The sequence below is a fragment of the Propithecus coquereli genome, unplaced genomic scaffold (genome assembly GCF_000956105.1).
Source record: "Propithecus coquereli isolate 6110/MARCELLA unplaced genomic scaffold, Pcoq_1.0 Scaffold516, whole genome shotgun sequence".
In the NCBI taxonomy this organism is placed as follows: domain Eukaryota; kingdom Metazoa; phylum Chordata; class Mammalia; order Primates; family Indriidae; genus Propithecus; species Propithecus coquereli.
This window is the reverse complement of record NW_012151019.1, coordinates 456,312-474,435: the sequence shown is the minus strand read 5'-3', so window position 1 is coordinate 474,435 and position 18,124 is coordinate 456,312. Positions and strand designations below refer to the sequence as shown.

Genomic DNA, 18,124 nt, shown 5'->3' with positions numbered 1-18,124 from the left:
TAGAGTCCAGATCTAGGTGTTTGTTCAGTGCCTAGATTTTTAATTTTATTTTTATTGTTAATTGTGGTAAAATACATATAAGATAAAATTTACTACCTTAACAATTGAAAAAAAATCTATATTGAGCTTTTATTCTAGTGGCTGGAACAAATAAGGATACAGGAAATTGCATTACAACTTAACTTAATGTGTGATATAATAATAATATAAGAGCCAAGTTCTAGGGACACCCATCTTAACCATTTTTATGTGTAAAAGTTGATATTTTAAATATATTCATGTTGTTTTGCCAATCTCCAGTACTTTTTCATCTTGCAAAACTAAAACTCTATACTCATTAAACGGCAACTCCCTTCTTCTTCCCTACCCTCAGCCCCGGGCAACCAGCGTTCTGCTTTCTGTCTCTATGATTTTGACTAATCTAGGTGCCTCATATAAGTGCGCTCATGTAGTGTTTGTCTTTTTCTGACTGGCTTATCTCATGTAGTATAATGTCTTTAAGTTTCATCCATGTTGTAGCATTTGTCAGAATTTTCTTCCTTTTTAAGGCCAAATAATATTCCCTTGTATGTATATACCACATTTTTTGTGTGCATTCATTCATTAATGGACATTTGTGTTACTTCCACCTCTTGCCTATTGTGAATAATTCTGCTGTGAACATGGATGTACAAATATCTCTTCAAGATCCTGCTTTCCATTATTTTGTATGTATACCCAGAAGTGGTGTTGCTGGATCATGTGGTAACCTTGCATTTAATTTTTGGGAGAACTGCCATGCTGTTTTCCATAGCAGCTACACAATTTTACATTCCCACTAACAATGCATACGTGTTTCTCCACATCCTCACTAACGCTTGTTATTTTCTAGGTTGTTGTTTTTGTTTTGTATTTTGATAGCAGCTATCTTAGTCTGTTTTGTGTTGCCATAACTGAATACCACAGACCGGGTAATTTACAAAGAATGGAGGTTTATTTAGCTCATGGCCTGGAGGCTGGGAAGTCCAAAGCATGGTGCCGGCATCCGGTGAGGGCCTTCTTGCTATGTCATAACATGGCAGAAGGCAGCACATGGCAAGAGAGCAAGAGTGTGTGTGGCAACTCAGGTCTTTCTTTCTTTTCTTACAAAGCCACCACAGTCCCATCATGTGGGCCCCACCCTAATGACCTTATCTAATCCTAATCACCCCCCAAAAGCCCCACCTCCAACCAACATATGAATTTTAGTTGCCTTTCCCACTCTCTTAATACTTCACAATGGCAACCAAATTTCAATACATGAATTTTGGGAGGGCACTTTCAAACCATAGTAGTAGTTGTCCTAATGGGTATGAGGTGAGTGACTAGTTTTTAAATGAATATTCTACGTCAGGCACTGTGCTTGGAATAGGGAGCTACAAAGATAAATAAAGTATGGTTCCCGCCCTTGAGTCAGTCACAGTCTTATGGTTGGACTAGACCAGTGTTTCTGCAAGTGAAAACACTTGCACCAGCATCATCTGGATGCCCACTAAAAGCACTGATTTCTGGAACTCTCTCTAGACCTCCTGAATCAAGAGCTGAATTTTTTTTAAAACAGGCCCCCAAGGAGATTCTTATGCATGCCATTGGGCTAGATCAGGAGTTCTCAATTTGGCTGCACATTCAAATCTATGTCTGGGATTCTCCCAGGGGTTCTGATTTAACCGGCCTGGGGTGGGCTCCTGTAACATATTTTAGAGCTTCCCAGGTGATTTAAATGTACAGCCAAGGTGGGGAAAGATTAGACTAGATGATTTACCAATTCTTTCCAGCTGTAAAATTCTGCCACCAGCAGCACTTTTTAGTTCAGCAAATGTTTATTGACTTGTCTCTTCTGTGCGAGGCTCTCAGTCAGCTAGGGTGTGAAGGTCAAAAGCAGACTGAGCTCAAGTAGAGAGGCTTGATCCATCCATACTGACCACCAGGATGACCTACAGGAAGTCCCCAAACCAAGAGAGGGTGGGCTTGAGAAAGCCTAAGGAAGAAAGTCTTTATAGAAGATGGGAGAGGTTGACCGCACCAAATGCTGCTGAGAAGCTGTGAAGAATGAAGACGAAGAATGAGAATGGACCATTGGGTTTGACATTGAGGAAGTCATTGGTGACCTTGATGAGAGAGGCTTTAATGGAATGAAAGAGAAGGAAGCCTGATTGGAGTTGAGAATGGGGAGTGTGGAGGCAGAGCAGTGACTGTAGACAACAATTTCTAGAAAGTCTGTGGCAGAGGGGTGCAGAGAAATGTGGTCACTGAGGGAGTACATTGGATCAGTTGTTTTTACTGTTTCTTTATTTGAATTTCCTCCACTACTGCTACTAACACTTACCCAGAAGCATTTATGAAGAACCCAATTGAGCCAGCACTTACGAGCAGACTCTTGACCCAACCCTGTAGTGTCAGGGAATACCTTATTGTGGCTTTTGGTTTTTTTAAATATGAAAGTCAAATTGTTCTGACTGAAGCTAACTCAGAGAGCTCATCAAAACATAAAATTTCATGCCGGTTTTTGCTGAACTGCAAAGGGCTAGGACTTCTACAGGGGTCTCACCGGGGAAAACATTTCCTGGGACTGAGAACCAATTTCACTTCCCACGTGCAGGAGAAGATGGCTGTGGTTTTACCCGTTCCCTTCTCTCCTCTTTTCCCTCCTCATCTATCTCCTCATTTTCTCTTATTTTCCTCTTTCCAGTTCTTTCCGCCTCCATTCTCCTCCTTCTCCTTCTCTTCCTCTAGCCTCCTTAGCTCAGCACATGATGCCTTTAAAGATGGGCCCCTTTCTCATCCCCCACCCCCCTAGCTCCCCCTGTGCTCACCCATATGTGTCTGCGATGTTAACTGCTCCAGTTCAGCCACTCTCTGCTGTGCCTCTCATGACTCCATGTCCTTGCACATGCTGTTCCCAATGCACTTCTTTTGGCTAACTCCTACTTATTTGTATTAGGACACACGCTAAGCCACTGTAACAAGGAGGCCATCAATATGCTGGTTTACATAAGAGAGAATTTTATTTCTCTCTCATACTACAGTCCAGAGGCAGGTGGTCCAGCGATGGTAGGGAGGCTCAATGTGTAGCTTTGATCTCTGGGTCCAAGATCACTGCTCCAGCTCTCACCATCACACCTGCATCCCAGCCAGAAGAAGGAGGAGAGAAGGGACAAGGGGACCACATACCCATTCTGTTTAAAGGCATGATGCAGACATTGTACACATTATTTTTACTTATATCCCACTGGCCAGAATTTAGTCACGTAGCCACACTTCACTGTAAGAGAAGCTAAAAAATGTAGTCTAGTTGTGAGAATGGATATTGGCGAATGATAGCAGTCTATGGCACATGGTCCTTCTGGGTTCACCCAGATGTCTTCTACTGCAGGAAGCCATTCCTGGGAATGCCTTCGTTCTTCTCTCCAGCATGACACTTACCATACTGAATTGGGGTTACCTGGTCCCTTGTCTGTACTCTATTGGACTGTAAGCAGACGTGGCCCATGTGTCATTGACCTTTGAATCCCTAGTACCTATGAGAGTATTGGCCCGCGGTAGATATGTATGGCATAAATCACCCTGAACAGATGCATTATGGGCAGCAGGACTCAGGCACTGTGCCCTTTCTGGCGGGAGGGAGGGCTGGAATTGTCTGGCATGTCAGCCAGTTGGTTGGCCCACATGGCGCTGCTTTGCCCCCTGCCTTCCACGCTAGGGAAAGCCAAGAGTTAGCTGGTGGCCACAGAGGGGTGAGTGGGAAAGGGCAGCCTCCATTCCCTTAGCCAGGTAAATACGCAATCCTGAAAAGTGTTCAATTAGTTCAAATATTTATTTTAGGTTCAAGTGATATTATCCAATTGTTACCAAGTCTAAAGGGTGGTGGGAAGCAGGGCGTGGCCAGTTCGACCCCATGCTGTTTGTGGGCTGAATCGGCCACGCTCTCAGGAGTCTCACTTCCAGACTCTCAGGACATGTAGCCACCCCTCGACCAGGAGACAGCATCTCCCAGGATTCTTTCTCTCTTACATCCTCTCCCCACCCCTACGGTCCCTGCATGCTTTTACCTCTTCCTCTCATCCCCTGAGCATTCACCTCCCTTTCTGTCTCAGCCTCAGCAGTTACTCTCCAACATGCTGGGCTCGTCTTCAGGAGATGAGGAGCAGGGAGCTTTGGACCCTAACGGGGTGGAGGGGTGGGGAGGGCATTGGAGACCAGCGGAGTGGGTTGGTCTCTGAATGAAAAATTTATATTCTTAGTTACCTGCTGGTCTATTTTGTGTAACTTGTTATGTTGAAAGAGCCATGTGGCACTTCTCCACCCTTGTCCTAGGAGGCTTTGGGTTCCAGGAATGGGTGTGCATGAGGAAACTTTTCCTTATGTCATGGTCCAGTATCAAGATCTGCCCTCACCTCCCAGATTTGGGACACTCCCTGTCATACATTCCCATAGCCCTCTGCAATGCCCTTCCCTGCTCACCTTCAGGTTCTAGGAGGGCAGGTGATGGTAGCTCTGCTTTAGAGATCAGGAGGCTACGATGCAGAAGGTCAAGGTCACCATGGTGAGTCAGTGATGGACTCCAGGTGTGGGAAGAGTGCGCGTGCAGATTTCACAGTCGTGCTCCAAGAGTGTCCCAGCAGGGAATGTTTGAGGCTGATGATGGGCTGATGGAGCCCTTGGGGGGAATTTGCACTCCTGGGTGTTCTCACAGCCAGCACTGGGCTGAGGGTTTTGTCCTCAGCCCAAAAAATTAGATTGGATTTCCCAGTTGTACCCTAAGAGGTCCTGTTGATGTCGATTTTCAGGCCAGGAAGAAGGTGTATCTTTTCCCTTCTCTGATGTTCCTCCCTCCTGTGATTGTTGAGAATAAAGTTCTTTCTCATCTGGGATGTCAAGTTCTCCGGGGAGAAGAGAGGAAATGTAACTTATTCCATTAGGCCAAGCACATTGCTGTGGACTGAATGTCCATATGTTGGAGGCCTAGTCCCCAGTGTGATAGTATTATGAGGTGGGGCCTTTGGGAGGTGATTATACCTGGATGAGGTCACACGAGGCACTGTGCCCTTTCTGGCGGGTGGAGGGTGGAGCCCCCATGATGGGAATGGTTCCCTTATAAGGGAATGGAGAACCCTGAGTTTTCCACTCTGTGGGGGCCCTCACCAGAACCTGACCATGCTGCTACCCTGGCCTTGGACTTTCAGCCTTTAGAACTGTGAGAAATAAATACCTGTTGTTTAAGCCCCCCAGTCTTTGGTATTTTTGTCATACCAACTCAAAAGGACTAAGACACACGACCTCTGGAGGCTGCAGACCCTTTCAGATCTGCCCTGAGCAGTGACAGGGGTGGGAATAGGACTGTGGGCTCTACAGGCTTCAGCCTGAGGCTCCCCTGGAGCTGGAATTGTCACCAAATGTCCACCAGATCATCTTCATCCTGTGGGAATGGGACATGGGCCACAAAAGAGATAGATGACTGGACTGGTCTCTTCTGATGTCTGGTAGCTTAACTGAATTTTCCCTCTTACTTTTGGAAAAGTCTTAGAGTGAAGTGTCTTCATTTCCAGTAGAATACACTTTTATACTACCTAGTATGCCAGGTACTGTGTTAGGTGCTTCAGATACAAATATGAATAAGGCCCATTTCCTGCTGTCAAGAAAGGTTCAGATGCACATGGCTAACTATATTGTCCAATGTAAGCTGCTGTAAAACTAAACGTGCTTTGCACATGTGCGAGTAGAAAAGTGAGTTCAACATGCCATGCTGCCGAAGTATGAAAAGTGTGCCATAAGCTTTCTAAGGAGGAAATGTAAAATTTTGAGTCGTACAGCCATGTGGCCATTTTTGTGTTTTGGATGATTCTGGAGGTCGTGTTTAGTGTACGTTCAGCAGGAAGGGATTGGAGGCTGGCAGATGAGTTATGAAGTTATTATAATCATTTAGAGAAAAAACAGCGAGGACCTGGAGTCTTTGGGGTGGGGCATTTAAGGAAAGAGGGGAATTTGCAAGATTTTCAGCAGGAGGATTGCCTGGCCTTGGCAATTGTGTGAGAGCAGGAAGTGAGGGGGAGATTTAAGGATGACTGAGGTCACCAGCTCAGGATACTGGAGAGTGGCAGCACCGTTATTAGCTGAGACAGAGTGTTGGGAATGGGGTGCCGGTGCAGGGATTAAGTAGGAGGGGACAAGGAGACCCGAGGCGATGATGCTGAGGATAACAGAGGATGGAGGTGAGGATGTGGGCGAGGAACAGGCGAAGAGGGAATGAGGGGAGGAGCCCGCGGGGAGGAGGGGAGATTCCAGGATTCAGGACCGATAACAGTTATAGACCGTGTTCACGAGTACTCAGTTAAAAAGGGATTCTCTGTATTGGAGGAAAGACATTGTCCTTTCTCCTAACTGGAATCTTTTGTGACAGTATTTTTTTTTTTTTTTTTTTTTTGAGACGAGTCTCACTCGGTTGCCCCGGGTAGAGTGCAATGGTGTCATCATAGCTCACAGCAACCTCAAACTCTTGGGCTCAAGCAATCCTCCTGCCTCAGCCCCCCAGAGTGCTGGGATTACAGGTGTGAGCCACTGTACCCGGCCTGGTGGCCGTATTTCTAAGAACTTAGTTAAGATTCAGAGAATTGAGTTTATTCATAGGAAATTAAAACACCACCAGAGAACTAAAGGGAGGGAGAACATTTTGAAAGCACACGATGCCCCAGCTCAAGGCATTGCATCACTAGGCTGGGTGGAGTTGAATAATGGCTCTGTCTGTTTTGGCTAGACTGTGGGAGCGTCTTTAATAAGACTCCAAAAATCACATTACTATTATAACCAGCAGGCTTTATCTTAGAGAGAGAAGAATCCAGTTAGGAATTGCCACTTGAGTTTTGAGCACTTAAATTCCCTTCTAGACTCTCTTGAATACCTTCTGAAACTCTGAGCAGGCTGCAGGGATACGGAACCAGATACTACTCGGAATGGTGTAGCACCTTGCTACACTAAGTGTGGTCCCTGACCCAGCAGCATTGGCATCACTTGGAAGCTTGTTAGGAATGCAGAATTCACTGAATTAGAATCTGCATTTTAACAATATCCCCACTGATTCATATACACATTAAAGTTTGAGAAGTACTGGTCTGGTGCAGTGGATTCCAGATTTATGGTTTTGCATTGGATTCATTTAAGTAACTTTGAAATAATACTGCTTTCCAAGCCTCAGCCTCAGAAATTCTGATTTAGCCAGGCAATTCTCTTGGGTAGCTAGGTTTGGAAACCACTGGCTTGTGTAGATTTCAAAATCTTCTCTGTCGATGGACAAACGGCAAGAATTTTAGCAAATGGAAATCCAGTTTGAGCTCCACGTCTGTTTGCTTTACATTCACAATAATGGCCAAAGCCTCATGCCCTTAAAAAAAAAACCACACATCTAGATTGACAATACGCAGCCTCGTCTCCTTCATTTTAGGACATCTTGATGCATGATACTCGAGAAGGGACATGTGCTTCTCCCTACCCCCATCACAGTGACCATTCACGCACTGGCAAAAGTTGAATGGTCTTGGCTGATTCACTGCCCAGTTTGAAAGCAACTAAAGTCAGCTGATGTTTACCAAGCACTCTGTGGATGAAAATAATTACCCAAGAACCGAACAATGTGATCCCCATTAGTTGCATAGTTTGTCTCTGCAGAAGGTCAGAGCTGGAAGGAGCCTTTCAGAACGCTCCTCGGCTCTCACTTTACGGCTAGAGAAAGAGAATCCACATAGAGGCTGGGGCCTGAATTCCAGCTGGTTTCATCCAAGAGGGAAGGATATTTTGTTGTTTGGAAAATGACCACATATTTGTTGCCTAATCTGAGGCGCAAAATGAGCTTTGTATTCCACGCTTAATATCAAGCATTGGGGAAACTGCTGTAAACACAGAAAGATCTGGCTCCTAACGATCGCCCCGGATCCTGAGACACATGGAGTGCAGATGTCCTAGGAATTCAACAGCGAGTTCTCAAACGCTGAGATCTTTAATTAAACAGGTGTTTGGGAAGTAGATCCTGTGAAGCTTCCAGCCTTGGCTGGCTTGTTTTGCTGAAAAATGGCACTGACCCAGCCCAGCAGCAGGCCTGAGGTTGGCTTCACTTGGAGGTGTAGGAATGTACCATTGTTATTTTCTTCTTTCTTATCAAGCCCCATTAGCTTGAGCAAGGAAGGAACAAAAACGGGCTAGGAAAACATGTTATTTCACTGGGTAAAAATTTACTACCAAGGAAATGATTTTTGCCTTGTCCAAAAAAGGAAGAATGGAGGCCTTGGAAAGGTGGAGTCTTGCAAGTGCTCTTGGACAGCTTCTCCCAGTGTCGCCCAGTGAGAATGTTTCCCTTTGGCATGGCCATTCTCACCAGAACAGAGACATCCGGCAGAGGTTATATACACAGGCTCACAAAGTCAGACCTGCTTATTCACGGTGTTGGAGCAGAGGGGGCCCAGGAAGAGGGAAGAATCCCAGATTGTGCAAAGGTTGATCCTAGGTGGCTGTGAAGTCCAGTAAGACACACGAACCTTCACGCTCTTGGATGCCTACAATTTCAGAGTGATGGGGGAGCCGTAGATACCCATGTGCAGATGTAGAAACTGAGAGCCTGTGAAGAAATGTACCCTGCCTTTCTCTACCTCTTACCCACATTGCCCACTTCGTGGCTGGGGCCCAAGGGGGAGAAGTCCTTGGCTTTGACTGTGGTCGAATCACGGAATGAACCATGCCTTATGGCCCACCGAACCCCGCACTGTCATCTCTGGTGAGTTCCAGAACAGTCTGCAGGAGGCAGAAACCAAGCTTCCCCTGTCTTCCACAGCTGTTAGAAACGGCACCTCCCTGGGGAAGGGAAATTTCCTGGGCACCTGCTGTGTGCCAGGCAATGGTGGTGGGCTCCGTGCACATGTTAATGTATGAGCTCTCACAGCAACTTAAGAGGCAGCTCTATTGGCCCTGACCCAACTATCTGAGAGGTTAATGAACTTGCTGAGTGTTGGGGTATCAAAGGTGGGAACCTGGATTTACACCCAAGTCTGTCTGTTCCCAAAATTTTTGTTTTAGAGACAGAGTCTCACTCTTTTTGCCTGGGCTAGAGTGCCGTGGCGTCAGCCTAGCTCACAGCAACCTCAAACTCCTGGGCCCAAGCGATCCTCCTGCCTCAGCCTCCCAAGTAGCTGGGACTACAGGCATGCGCCACCATGCCCAGCTAATTTTTTCTATATAGTTTTAGTTGTCCGATTAATTTCTTTCTATTTTTAGTAGAGACAGGGTCTCGCTCTTGCTCAGGCTGAACTCGAACCCCTGAGCTCAAATGATCTGCCCGCCTCTGCCTCCCGGAGTGCTAGGATTACAGGCGTGAGCCACCGTGCCCGGCCTAAAATTCTTATTCTTTTACCCACTACCCTTTTCTGGGAGGTCTCAGCCGTTTGGTACTTTTTTCTCTTAAACTTTGGTGGGAGAATGGGAGAATGGCTTAGAAAATATTCTCCCTGTGGGCATGGAGGAACCTTTAGTGTTTTGTTTTAGTTTGTACAGTTTTTAAAGGACATTTTCTTTCAGATAGAATTTGTGTCATGAAAGCTGTTCAAGTATTTTCCCATTCACTTTCAGGAATAAATGCTGAAATGTGAAATGCATGTATGTATATAATACAAACTGACATGCATATGCATGTTATTTATGTGCAAACATACTTATGCATATTTATAGCGGTACATTAAGTCTATTATATCCACGTATAGAGATTTTTATGTAATAACCTGTGAGTTAACACTAAGATCATACTTGGAACCATTAGTTATATATGGGACAGAAAAGTGGGTTGTCCAGTGCTTTCTGAGAACCAGCCCGCTCCCAAGTGGAAGACGTAAAATGGGCATAAACCGCCACACAACACCTGGCAAGTCCTTCACCGTGCGGGAGAGAGCGGAAGTGCCAGTCACCTGGCTTCCTCTGCAGACTCCTCTCCAAGTGCTAAAACTGTCCGTGGGTTTGTAGGCTGTAGCCTCTTCTCGTGCTGTCCCTTGATTCTGAGTGGAAGATTCTGTTCATTTTGTTGTCCCCAGGATTGTTGGACAGTCGTATTTTGATGTGTCGGGGCCAGTTTCTCCGTCTGGTGCCTCTGTATTTGAAGAGTATTTGAAGGACATTCTTTTATTCCTTTAACGCACCTGCCTAAAGGACATTCCTTTGTATGTACTGTGTACCTAGCACAGCTGCCCACAAGGAGCTTCCTATCTGGCTGGGGACATCAGACATAGCTAAGGGTATGAGATCCTAAATGAGCATCCTTAACATGTGGTCCTGGGGCCTGGGAGCCCATTCTTCCTGTGGCCTCCTCAGAAGACATCAAGGAGATGACATTGATAGCTTTTGATGACTTTCCTAAGTGAGCAGCTGTTGTTTCAGATTGCGAAGGCCACTCTGGGGACATCTAAAGGGAGGGTAGCAGTGCAGATACAGTCGCACAGGTAGGCAGGGGCAACACTGGGCTTTTCCACGTTCTGGAAAAGTCAGTGCGTGCTTTCCTGCAGTTGCCAGGGTGCTGGGCACCTGGACAGCGGAGAGACATTGCCCCACCTGGCGAGAACCAAGCCATGGTTGCTGTGGCAGAATCCTCCAAGTGCCCAGGCAGCTGACTCAGGCCACAGCACGCAGGAGGGAGCAGGGAGAGGCAGAAGGACTGTCAATGAAGTCTGCTTCTGGGGACTGTACCGTGGGAGGGAATGCGCTTGGTGCCAGCTCTCCCAAATGGCATGGAGGTTTAGGAGGATGCGTGTGCACATGCGCACGTGCGCACACACACACACACACACACACACACACACAGCCACTGTAGAGCACAGAGTATGAGTGAGTGAATAAATGATTGAATGTACCCAGCATTCTTGTCTCTTAGGAGACTCTTCCCAACCATTACACAGGAAAGGAAAGGAAATAACAAGCTCCATTTGTGCACGAGGATAATGACACTTGCTCAGGTTGCTGTAGATTGTACTTTTCCACTGATGCAGAAAGGGAGGCTCTGCCAAAGAATGTCCTTGGAGTGATTCAATGCATTTTTCCTTCTGTTATTTAAGTCAAATGTATTTAATGTAAGCAATTCAGCTGTGAGCTGGAATGCGTGATGCGTCTTTCAGCCCCGTGTGGCAACCCACCGTGTGAACGTTTCCAGTTTTAGTTCCATCAGGTGTGTGAGCTGACAGTGGTCTGGATGGTGGTGGTTGTTTTTAAAGCACACACCCCAAAATGGTCTTGTCAGCTAGTTGGCCAGGGAAAACCTGTCTGGGGGCTTAAAGGCATTAATGTTTGTTGTTCATGCATTTATTCATTCAGTAGTTACTGAACATTTACCATGGACACAGTAGTATACCACATGTGTTTTGAGGATACGAAAATGGGAGAATACCCCGCTCCCAAAGCTGCAGGGACTCACTGAGTTCTCAAAATATACTTTATATTGACAATCCATTAAATGAGTTAGTGAAAGTCAAAAATTTAATTTTTAAAATGTATATCAACAGAAGTGGGTGTAACTGAGTTAATTCAGTAAAAGTGGTGGCGTTTTTAAAAAGTGAACTTCAAAGATTTTGTTTCTAGGCCTGAGTACTTTGCATGCGCTTGTGTGTGTGAGCGTGCAAATACACACACACCCATGTTTAGGTCCTTCATGCTCTCCTGAGCCCAGGCTGGCCTACTCGAGTGCGCCAGTTTCTCTCTGCAGGACTTCGTGGGCATATTGTGTGTGTCACAAGTTGCACAAGCACAGAGGCTTGGGAACTTGCTATCACCAAGGGCCTCCAGCAGTTCTCACCCTCTGGTCTCCCTCACCCTTCATTCCCCTCAAGGCAGGAAAAAGACCAGAAATTCCTGAGGCCATAGTGTTCCCAGGGCACAATCACCATCCATCACTCCCCGCTGGGCAAATGTAAACATGCACTGGCTGATAGTGGTGTTATTTATTGTCATGGACTTAGATATGGATTTGAGCAGGGGCGGCTTATGGCCAAGCATTATTCACCTGCTCCCCTGGGAGGCTCTGCTCAGTGGGCACAGCGGGGTGGAAGGGAGGTGCGGGGCAAAGGTCCGAGTCCTTGCAGCTGAGAAGAGGGCTGGGGCTTTGCCATGGGGGCTGCCCATGGTCAACACGTTGGAGTGGGTTGGAGTCTGTTGCCACTTTGGAACCAGGTTCTGGAAGGCTGTCTGTTAATTGGAGTGAAGGCTGTTTCCACATGATGCCAGATACCTGGTCATTCTGGGGTGGGTGGGGATTGATCAGTGTTACTGGTGTCAAGTTGCTGCAGGTGGGTGGTGGATTGTGGCAGTGTCACTTGAACCCAAGGGACCATTGCTTACTTTGTCAAACGTTTCACTTAATCAGCTGTGCTGACTTCCTGAGTGTGTGTGATGAAAAGCCCTGTGCAACACAAGGCCCTTGTTCTCAAGGAACTTACACTTTTGGGTCCCAGACACCAGCCACCCCCACCACGTATAGTCAGAGAAATCATCTGAATGGATGATGATCAAGTCTGCAATTTGCAGTGTCAAGAGACAGAGGTGGGGTCACCAAAAGGCAGCCAAATCTCAGCCCTCCCCCCTCTGCCCAGTCTGCCAGCCCGATCCTGCACCTGCTTGGTCCCGGGCGATAGGACCTGTCATTCCTGCACAGAGTGGACTTGCAGTCAGGCAGGTGGGGAGGGCTCAGCTCTCAGCTTGGTGCTCATGAGCTCTTTCAGTTCAACTTTCCTATCTGTAAAGTGGGAATCATGAGCCCAACGCACAGGGTGATGTGAGAATAAGTACGGTAACAGGTGAGGTGCCAGGCACACAACACGGGCTCAGTGATGCAGCTTTTCACATTAGTTCTGGCTGCGCAATGGTGGGTGTGCTAGAGCCGGGGAGACGGTGGTGATGAGCACACCCCGACTCAGTAACGGGGGGAGGGGAAAGGAAGGTGCCACGCTGACAAGGAGGACAGGCGTTGGAGTCTCCAGGCAGATCCAGGGTGCTTGGGGACCTTGCAGAGTGCATTGATGCATGAATGCTAGTGAAAGTTCTCCTTTAGGTCAAAGTGAGTGTGGCGTCCAGAGGTCAGTTTCAGGATCCTGGGTGCCTCCCTGAAAATGCAGCATAGGGGAGAAAGGGGAGAAGGATGTTTCAGTTTAAGCAAAGAGCTGTGGGCACTGAGTGTGTATAGTGCCTGTGCCAGATGCCTTGGGGAGCGTGACTATGAATATACGTGGCCTCAAGGCCATATGTGGCCCTCCACATCCCCAAGTGTGACCCCTCAACCAAATCCAAACTTCACAGAGCAAATCCCTTTATTAAAAGAATTTGTTCTGTAAAATTTGGATTCAGTCAAAAGGCCGCACGCAAGGATCCACATGTCGCCCCATGGTCTACAAGAACCTTTACTCTCCCAGACAGATGGTGGTGGGCTCCGTAGCAGCACAGAGAGACCCAGTGTGAGCAGAGGACAGAGAAGGGCTAGCCCCAGGAGCTCTGGAACGGAGGGAAGACTGGAGGGCTCTGGGATGCTCCGTGAACGGGCAGGAGCTCCAGGCCCAGAGATCTTCATGGATGAATACAATTGAGCGACTAGATAGCCAGCTTCTGTGGGCAGAGGACATTTCTTTTACTTCTACTTTGCTCTCAGTGGTGTTTGTCATAGTCCTGTGCACACAGTAGGTACACAGCAGACCCCTGTTTAACACATGAATGAATAAGCCTAACACAAAACACCTTTCTAAATCAAGTTACGGTTATTGTCAAGTGGATGTACTTGCAGAGAGCGACGGCATAGGATGGCAGAAGAGTGCCTAAGGATGTGTGTTCCCTTCTTGGCCATTTCCCTTTGTGGATTTCTGGTGCGCAGACTAGTTCAGCCCCCTTCAGTTAGAGGTCAGTGTCTCCCAGAGGTGCCTATCAGGGAGATGTTTCCATCTCTTTGGGTGTAACCCAGTAACTTTATCAATGGCCTCCCAGCCAAGACAAGCAAGCCACTGGCACCTCTGGGAGCTCCAGGGCTCTAGACAGATGTAAGTGACATTCTTTGGAATATGTCTGTGTTACAGATGTGGACGAGTGTGCGACGGATTCCCACCAGTGCAACCCTACCCAGATCTGCATCAACACAGAAGGAGGATATACCTGCTCTTGCACCGATGGGTATTGGCTTCTGGAAGGCCAATGCTTAGGTAACAACTCCCTGGGGTTCACAGAGACTCTTGGAAGTTAATGGATATTGAGAGATGTGGACAGAGCTGTCTGCCTAAGGGTGCTAAGCTTTCCTTTGGGGGGACAGGAGGGATAGAAGGCTTTCGAGCTTACGTGTATCACCACCCTTGAAAATCAGTTGTGACCATCACCATCATGTCCTCGTTATAGTTTTTGAATGTATTTGTAAGGGCTCGAGTTTGATTTTACCTAGACCTTCCTCCTGCCTGCAGGAGGTTTATGTCTAAGCCGGGAAGTGACAGAGGTAAGGGTTCTTTTGCACTAGACAGAAATAATACTAAGAAAAGAGAACACTTTTGCTTAGTTGCAGCAATGTTCCATGCCTCAAATGTGGATTAGTAGATTCTGATCTCACATCAGTTCCTCCCCACACCGTTCCCACCCCACTAGCAGTGGCCTTCCTTGCTGCTCCTAAAGAGTCAGTCATTACCAGTTGAGAATTTTGTCCCTTGCAGTTGGCATCTGCTATATGATCTTTCTGTTTATTTTTACTCGAGGGTTGTTTTCCTTTCGTCCCCTCTAGTTTTGGGTTTAGCTGAGTGAATGAATTCGCGGCAATCTCTAGCTGTCACTTCAATTTCTAATTCTAGGATGTGATTTCTATGCTGTGTTTTCTTGGAAAAGCCTTGCCAGCTTAAATTCTCTAAGACACTATTCTGTTGCCTGAAAGTCAGTCCTGGAGGATCTGAGAAACCGATCCAAACAATATCATGGAAACAAAAAGAGGAGGTGCTTCTTTCCAAGTCCCTTTTGATTGGGGCTGAGTTTGGGACTGCTTTCAATCCCCATCTGAGTGTCCTCGAGGCCTGATAAGCCAGCCTAGACTTGGCTGGGTTCTCCTTTCCAGGCACGCACACGGGCATTTGTGAATATGATGGTTGCTGTGCGTTTAAACCAACCTCTGCTATAATGGAAAATTTGATGCTACCGATTTCAACATAAGCAGATCAGCGAGAGGGAATTATTTGTACAGGAACTTAATGTGTAGAATTTCAGAGCTGGAAGGTATTTTAGATATTATGTCATCCAACTTTTATAGAGGTGGAGACCGAGACTCAAAGAGGAGGAATATTTTGGACAAAGTTAAAGTGAGTTGGGTCTAACAGCCAAGTCTGCTGTGTCTCGGTCCAGTTTTCTTCCCACCACAAGGGGCGCTAGGGAGGTAGAGACCCAGATGCACAGGCCCCATTATGGAGACCTTAGTGCCAGGGAACCTCGCCTGATCTGAGGGGTGCCAGCAACTCAGAACCTTCTTCTACCTGGGAGGGCTGTTCTCTTCCTCGAAGCGTGAAGCTTTGGAAGGGATGCTCATGGAGGCCCAACACGGTGTCATGTGGCACAGCCCGCTCACGTTTCACATCTGAAGTAAAGCCCTTTCCTAGTAAGGACTGAACTCACGCCAAATTCTCCTTTCTCTTGCAAAATGCAAGTTCCATAGCCACCCACCACCTGCTCTGTGCACCTTTGGAGAGAGTGCTTTTGCAGGAAAATGAGGGGCAGGGGGCTGCCTTCCCTCCAAGGTACCTCTAGGCAAAGGGTACCCTCTCCAGTCCCTGCTGCCTCCCTGGGCCTTGGCGATGTGCCCAACTGCACCTGGGGAGAGGTCAGGACCAGCACCTGTACAAGCCAGGGGGCTTTCTAAGCGGAAGCTGCCCAGCACTCAGGGGATAGTGGGGCGGGCCAGGTTTTAATTAGCTGGGACTCAGAGACAAAACAGAGTCACAAAGCAGGATACAGAATCTGAGGAGAGCTGAACACTAGGTAACAGGTGGAGATGGGTCGGGAGGTGGGGTCCTTTCTGGCAGTAGGTAGTAGAAACCAGGCACAAGGACTGAGGTTCTGAGCTGGCCTCCACAGTCCTGGATGGACCCTGGTTCAAAAGGAAATAGAGTGCCAGGAGGGAACGTGTTTCATTTAGGGGGAGGTGGGGATAAGGAGCAGTTACAGCTACAGTCGGATCAACTGGCCGCAGCAACAGCCTGCATAGGGAGGACTCTGTGTCTGTCTCCAGGCTGGTGAATTCATTCCCGCCCCAAGCCCACAGGAGTAAATTCCCCAGCCCACCATCCCATCCCCTTGGGGTGCTGAGACGGGCTTTCCCAATGGCATCAGGCTCCCCATTGATGGACACGTGTTACGAGGAGCTCGCATTGCCCAGCTCTGCTCAAAGGATCCATTCACCCTTTCCCTGGAAAGGCCAACTAGGGCTTGGAAGAGGCGTGTTTATCCAGAGTTTTATTTCGCTCTGGTGCAAGGAGGCGATCCGAGGTGAACTCCATTATTCTCGTGTTACTGGATTCATGGGTCTCCAGACTAGTGTCGCCTAGCTCATCCTGGTCTACACTGGCTCTCGTTCCTCACAGCTAGACATACTCGTTGTTAATGGAGCTGGCAAGGAGCCTATTAGAGCAAGGCTGTGGATTCTTCTTACATGTTAAGCTGGCTTATCCCTTCCCAGAGCCGTGAAAAGTCTATATAGAATCTCAGAGTTGAATCTTAATGTTGGGTAAATCTTAGCATTGGATAAAATCTGAGAGGTCGTCTTGCCCAACATCCCAATTATAGCAGAAATTTCTCCTACAACTTCTAGGATAGGTTCAGGTGTTCATGGGACTGAGATGGATGGGTGAGGTGAAAGGTTGTAGGGAGATTGGGCCTTGTGATCCAGAGAGCATCGCCATCCTGGTGCTTAATAGGTACCATCTGGCCCTGGTTTCCCTTCACTTCCCTTCACGATCCTGCTGCAGAAGCCGTAGGCAATCGTGCCGTGCCAGTGGTGGCATCGGTGAATGAGAAGGAGACCTGTCTCACTTTGCTTGTGTTTCTGTTTCCAGACATTGATGAATGTCGCTATGGTTACTGCCAGCAGCTCTGTGCAAATGTTCCTGGATCCTATTCCTGTACATGCAACCCTGGTTTTACCCTCAATGAGGATGGAAGGTCTTGCCAAGGTATGTGACATGCGTGATAACTGGGACACGATGTGAAACACTAGCTGCAATCTTCTTCGGAACCTGACAACTGGTGTTTGTGGGAAGCACTGCTGTTAAAGTATGTTCCTGTCTGCTGTCATGGCTCACCCATCCCCCTCGCTTACAGAAACCTGAGACCTGGACTGAGGTTATGTGAGACATCTCAGAAGTGCTGTGGGTGTTGCCGAGGGTAGAATCACAATCACCCACCAGCTGGGAGCTTAGTGGTTTCATGGATTTGCTTCTTTTTCTGAGTCTGCTGTCCAGAAGTAGCTTTGCCTAATCAGAAGTTTTCTTGCATGTCTTGTAGCCTAAGTTCAATTCCTGAGGGCAAAAGGGGGGAGGTCAGAACCCCTGACCCTTGATGAATCATGAAATAAACACATATGCACTCTGCAGGGGGTTCACGAGCAATTTTGAGGCCTCTCACTACAGTTTTCCCTGCAGCCCTTGCCAGGAGGGCCTGTTACTTAGCAAAGAGTCTGGTGGGAGCGGCAACTTCCCCTACCATTCAGCATGCCCCACGAAGCCAGAATGACTCAAAGGCATTTTCTCACTTTCACGTGATTACTTCGAACACTGATAAGGAAGAAAAACAAGCTGCATGCCTCTTGTGCTTTCCATCTGAGGGTTTCTTCTGCTCAGGGAGTGAATGGGGGACTTAAGACCCTAGGAATCAGTGCAAGTCCTGCTCTGGCCCCCGGCTTACCCTCACCCCACCGCCCCCCAGCCCGGGCCTCCAGCCCCTGGCAGCGGTGTGGCCCAGGTTGGAGGCAGTGCCGAGACGCAGAATGAGGTCTTTGTCTGGAGACCTCAGGTTTTGCAGAGCCCATTTCCTTGTGACACCATTGGAGTTCTGGCCGGCAGGCTCCTGGCCAGCCAGTTGGAGGATATTATGTCTC

At 47.7% G+C, this 18,124-nt stretch overlaps 1 protein-coding gene across 1 annotated transcript in view; it reads left to right on the top strand.

The window, feature by feature from the left end:
• The window catches only part of FBLN5 (fibulin 5), a 99,876-nt gene that overhangs the window by 60,799 nt on the left and 20,953 nt on the right, over window positions 1-18,124 (top strand). Inside the window, exons 5-6 of the mRNA XM_012656739.1 lie at window positions 14,088-14,210; window positions 17,085-17,201. Of these exons, the coding sequence (XP_012512193.1) occupies window positions 14,088-14,210; window positions 17,085-17,201 (240 nt within the window). The remainder of the gene's footprint in view (window positions 1-14,087; window positions 14,211-17,084; window positions 17,202-18,124) is intronic.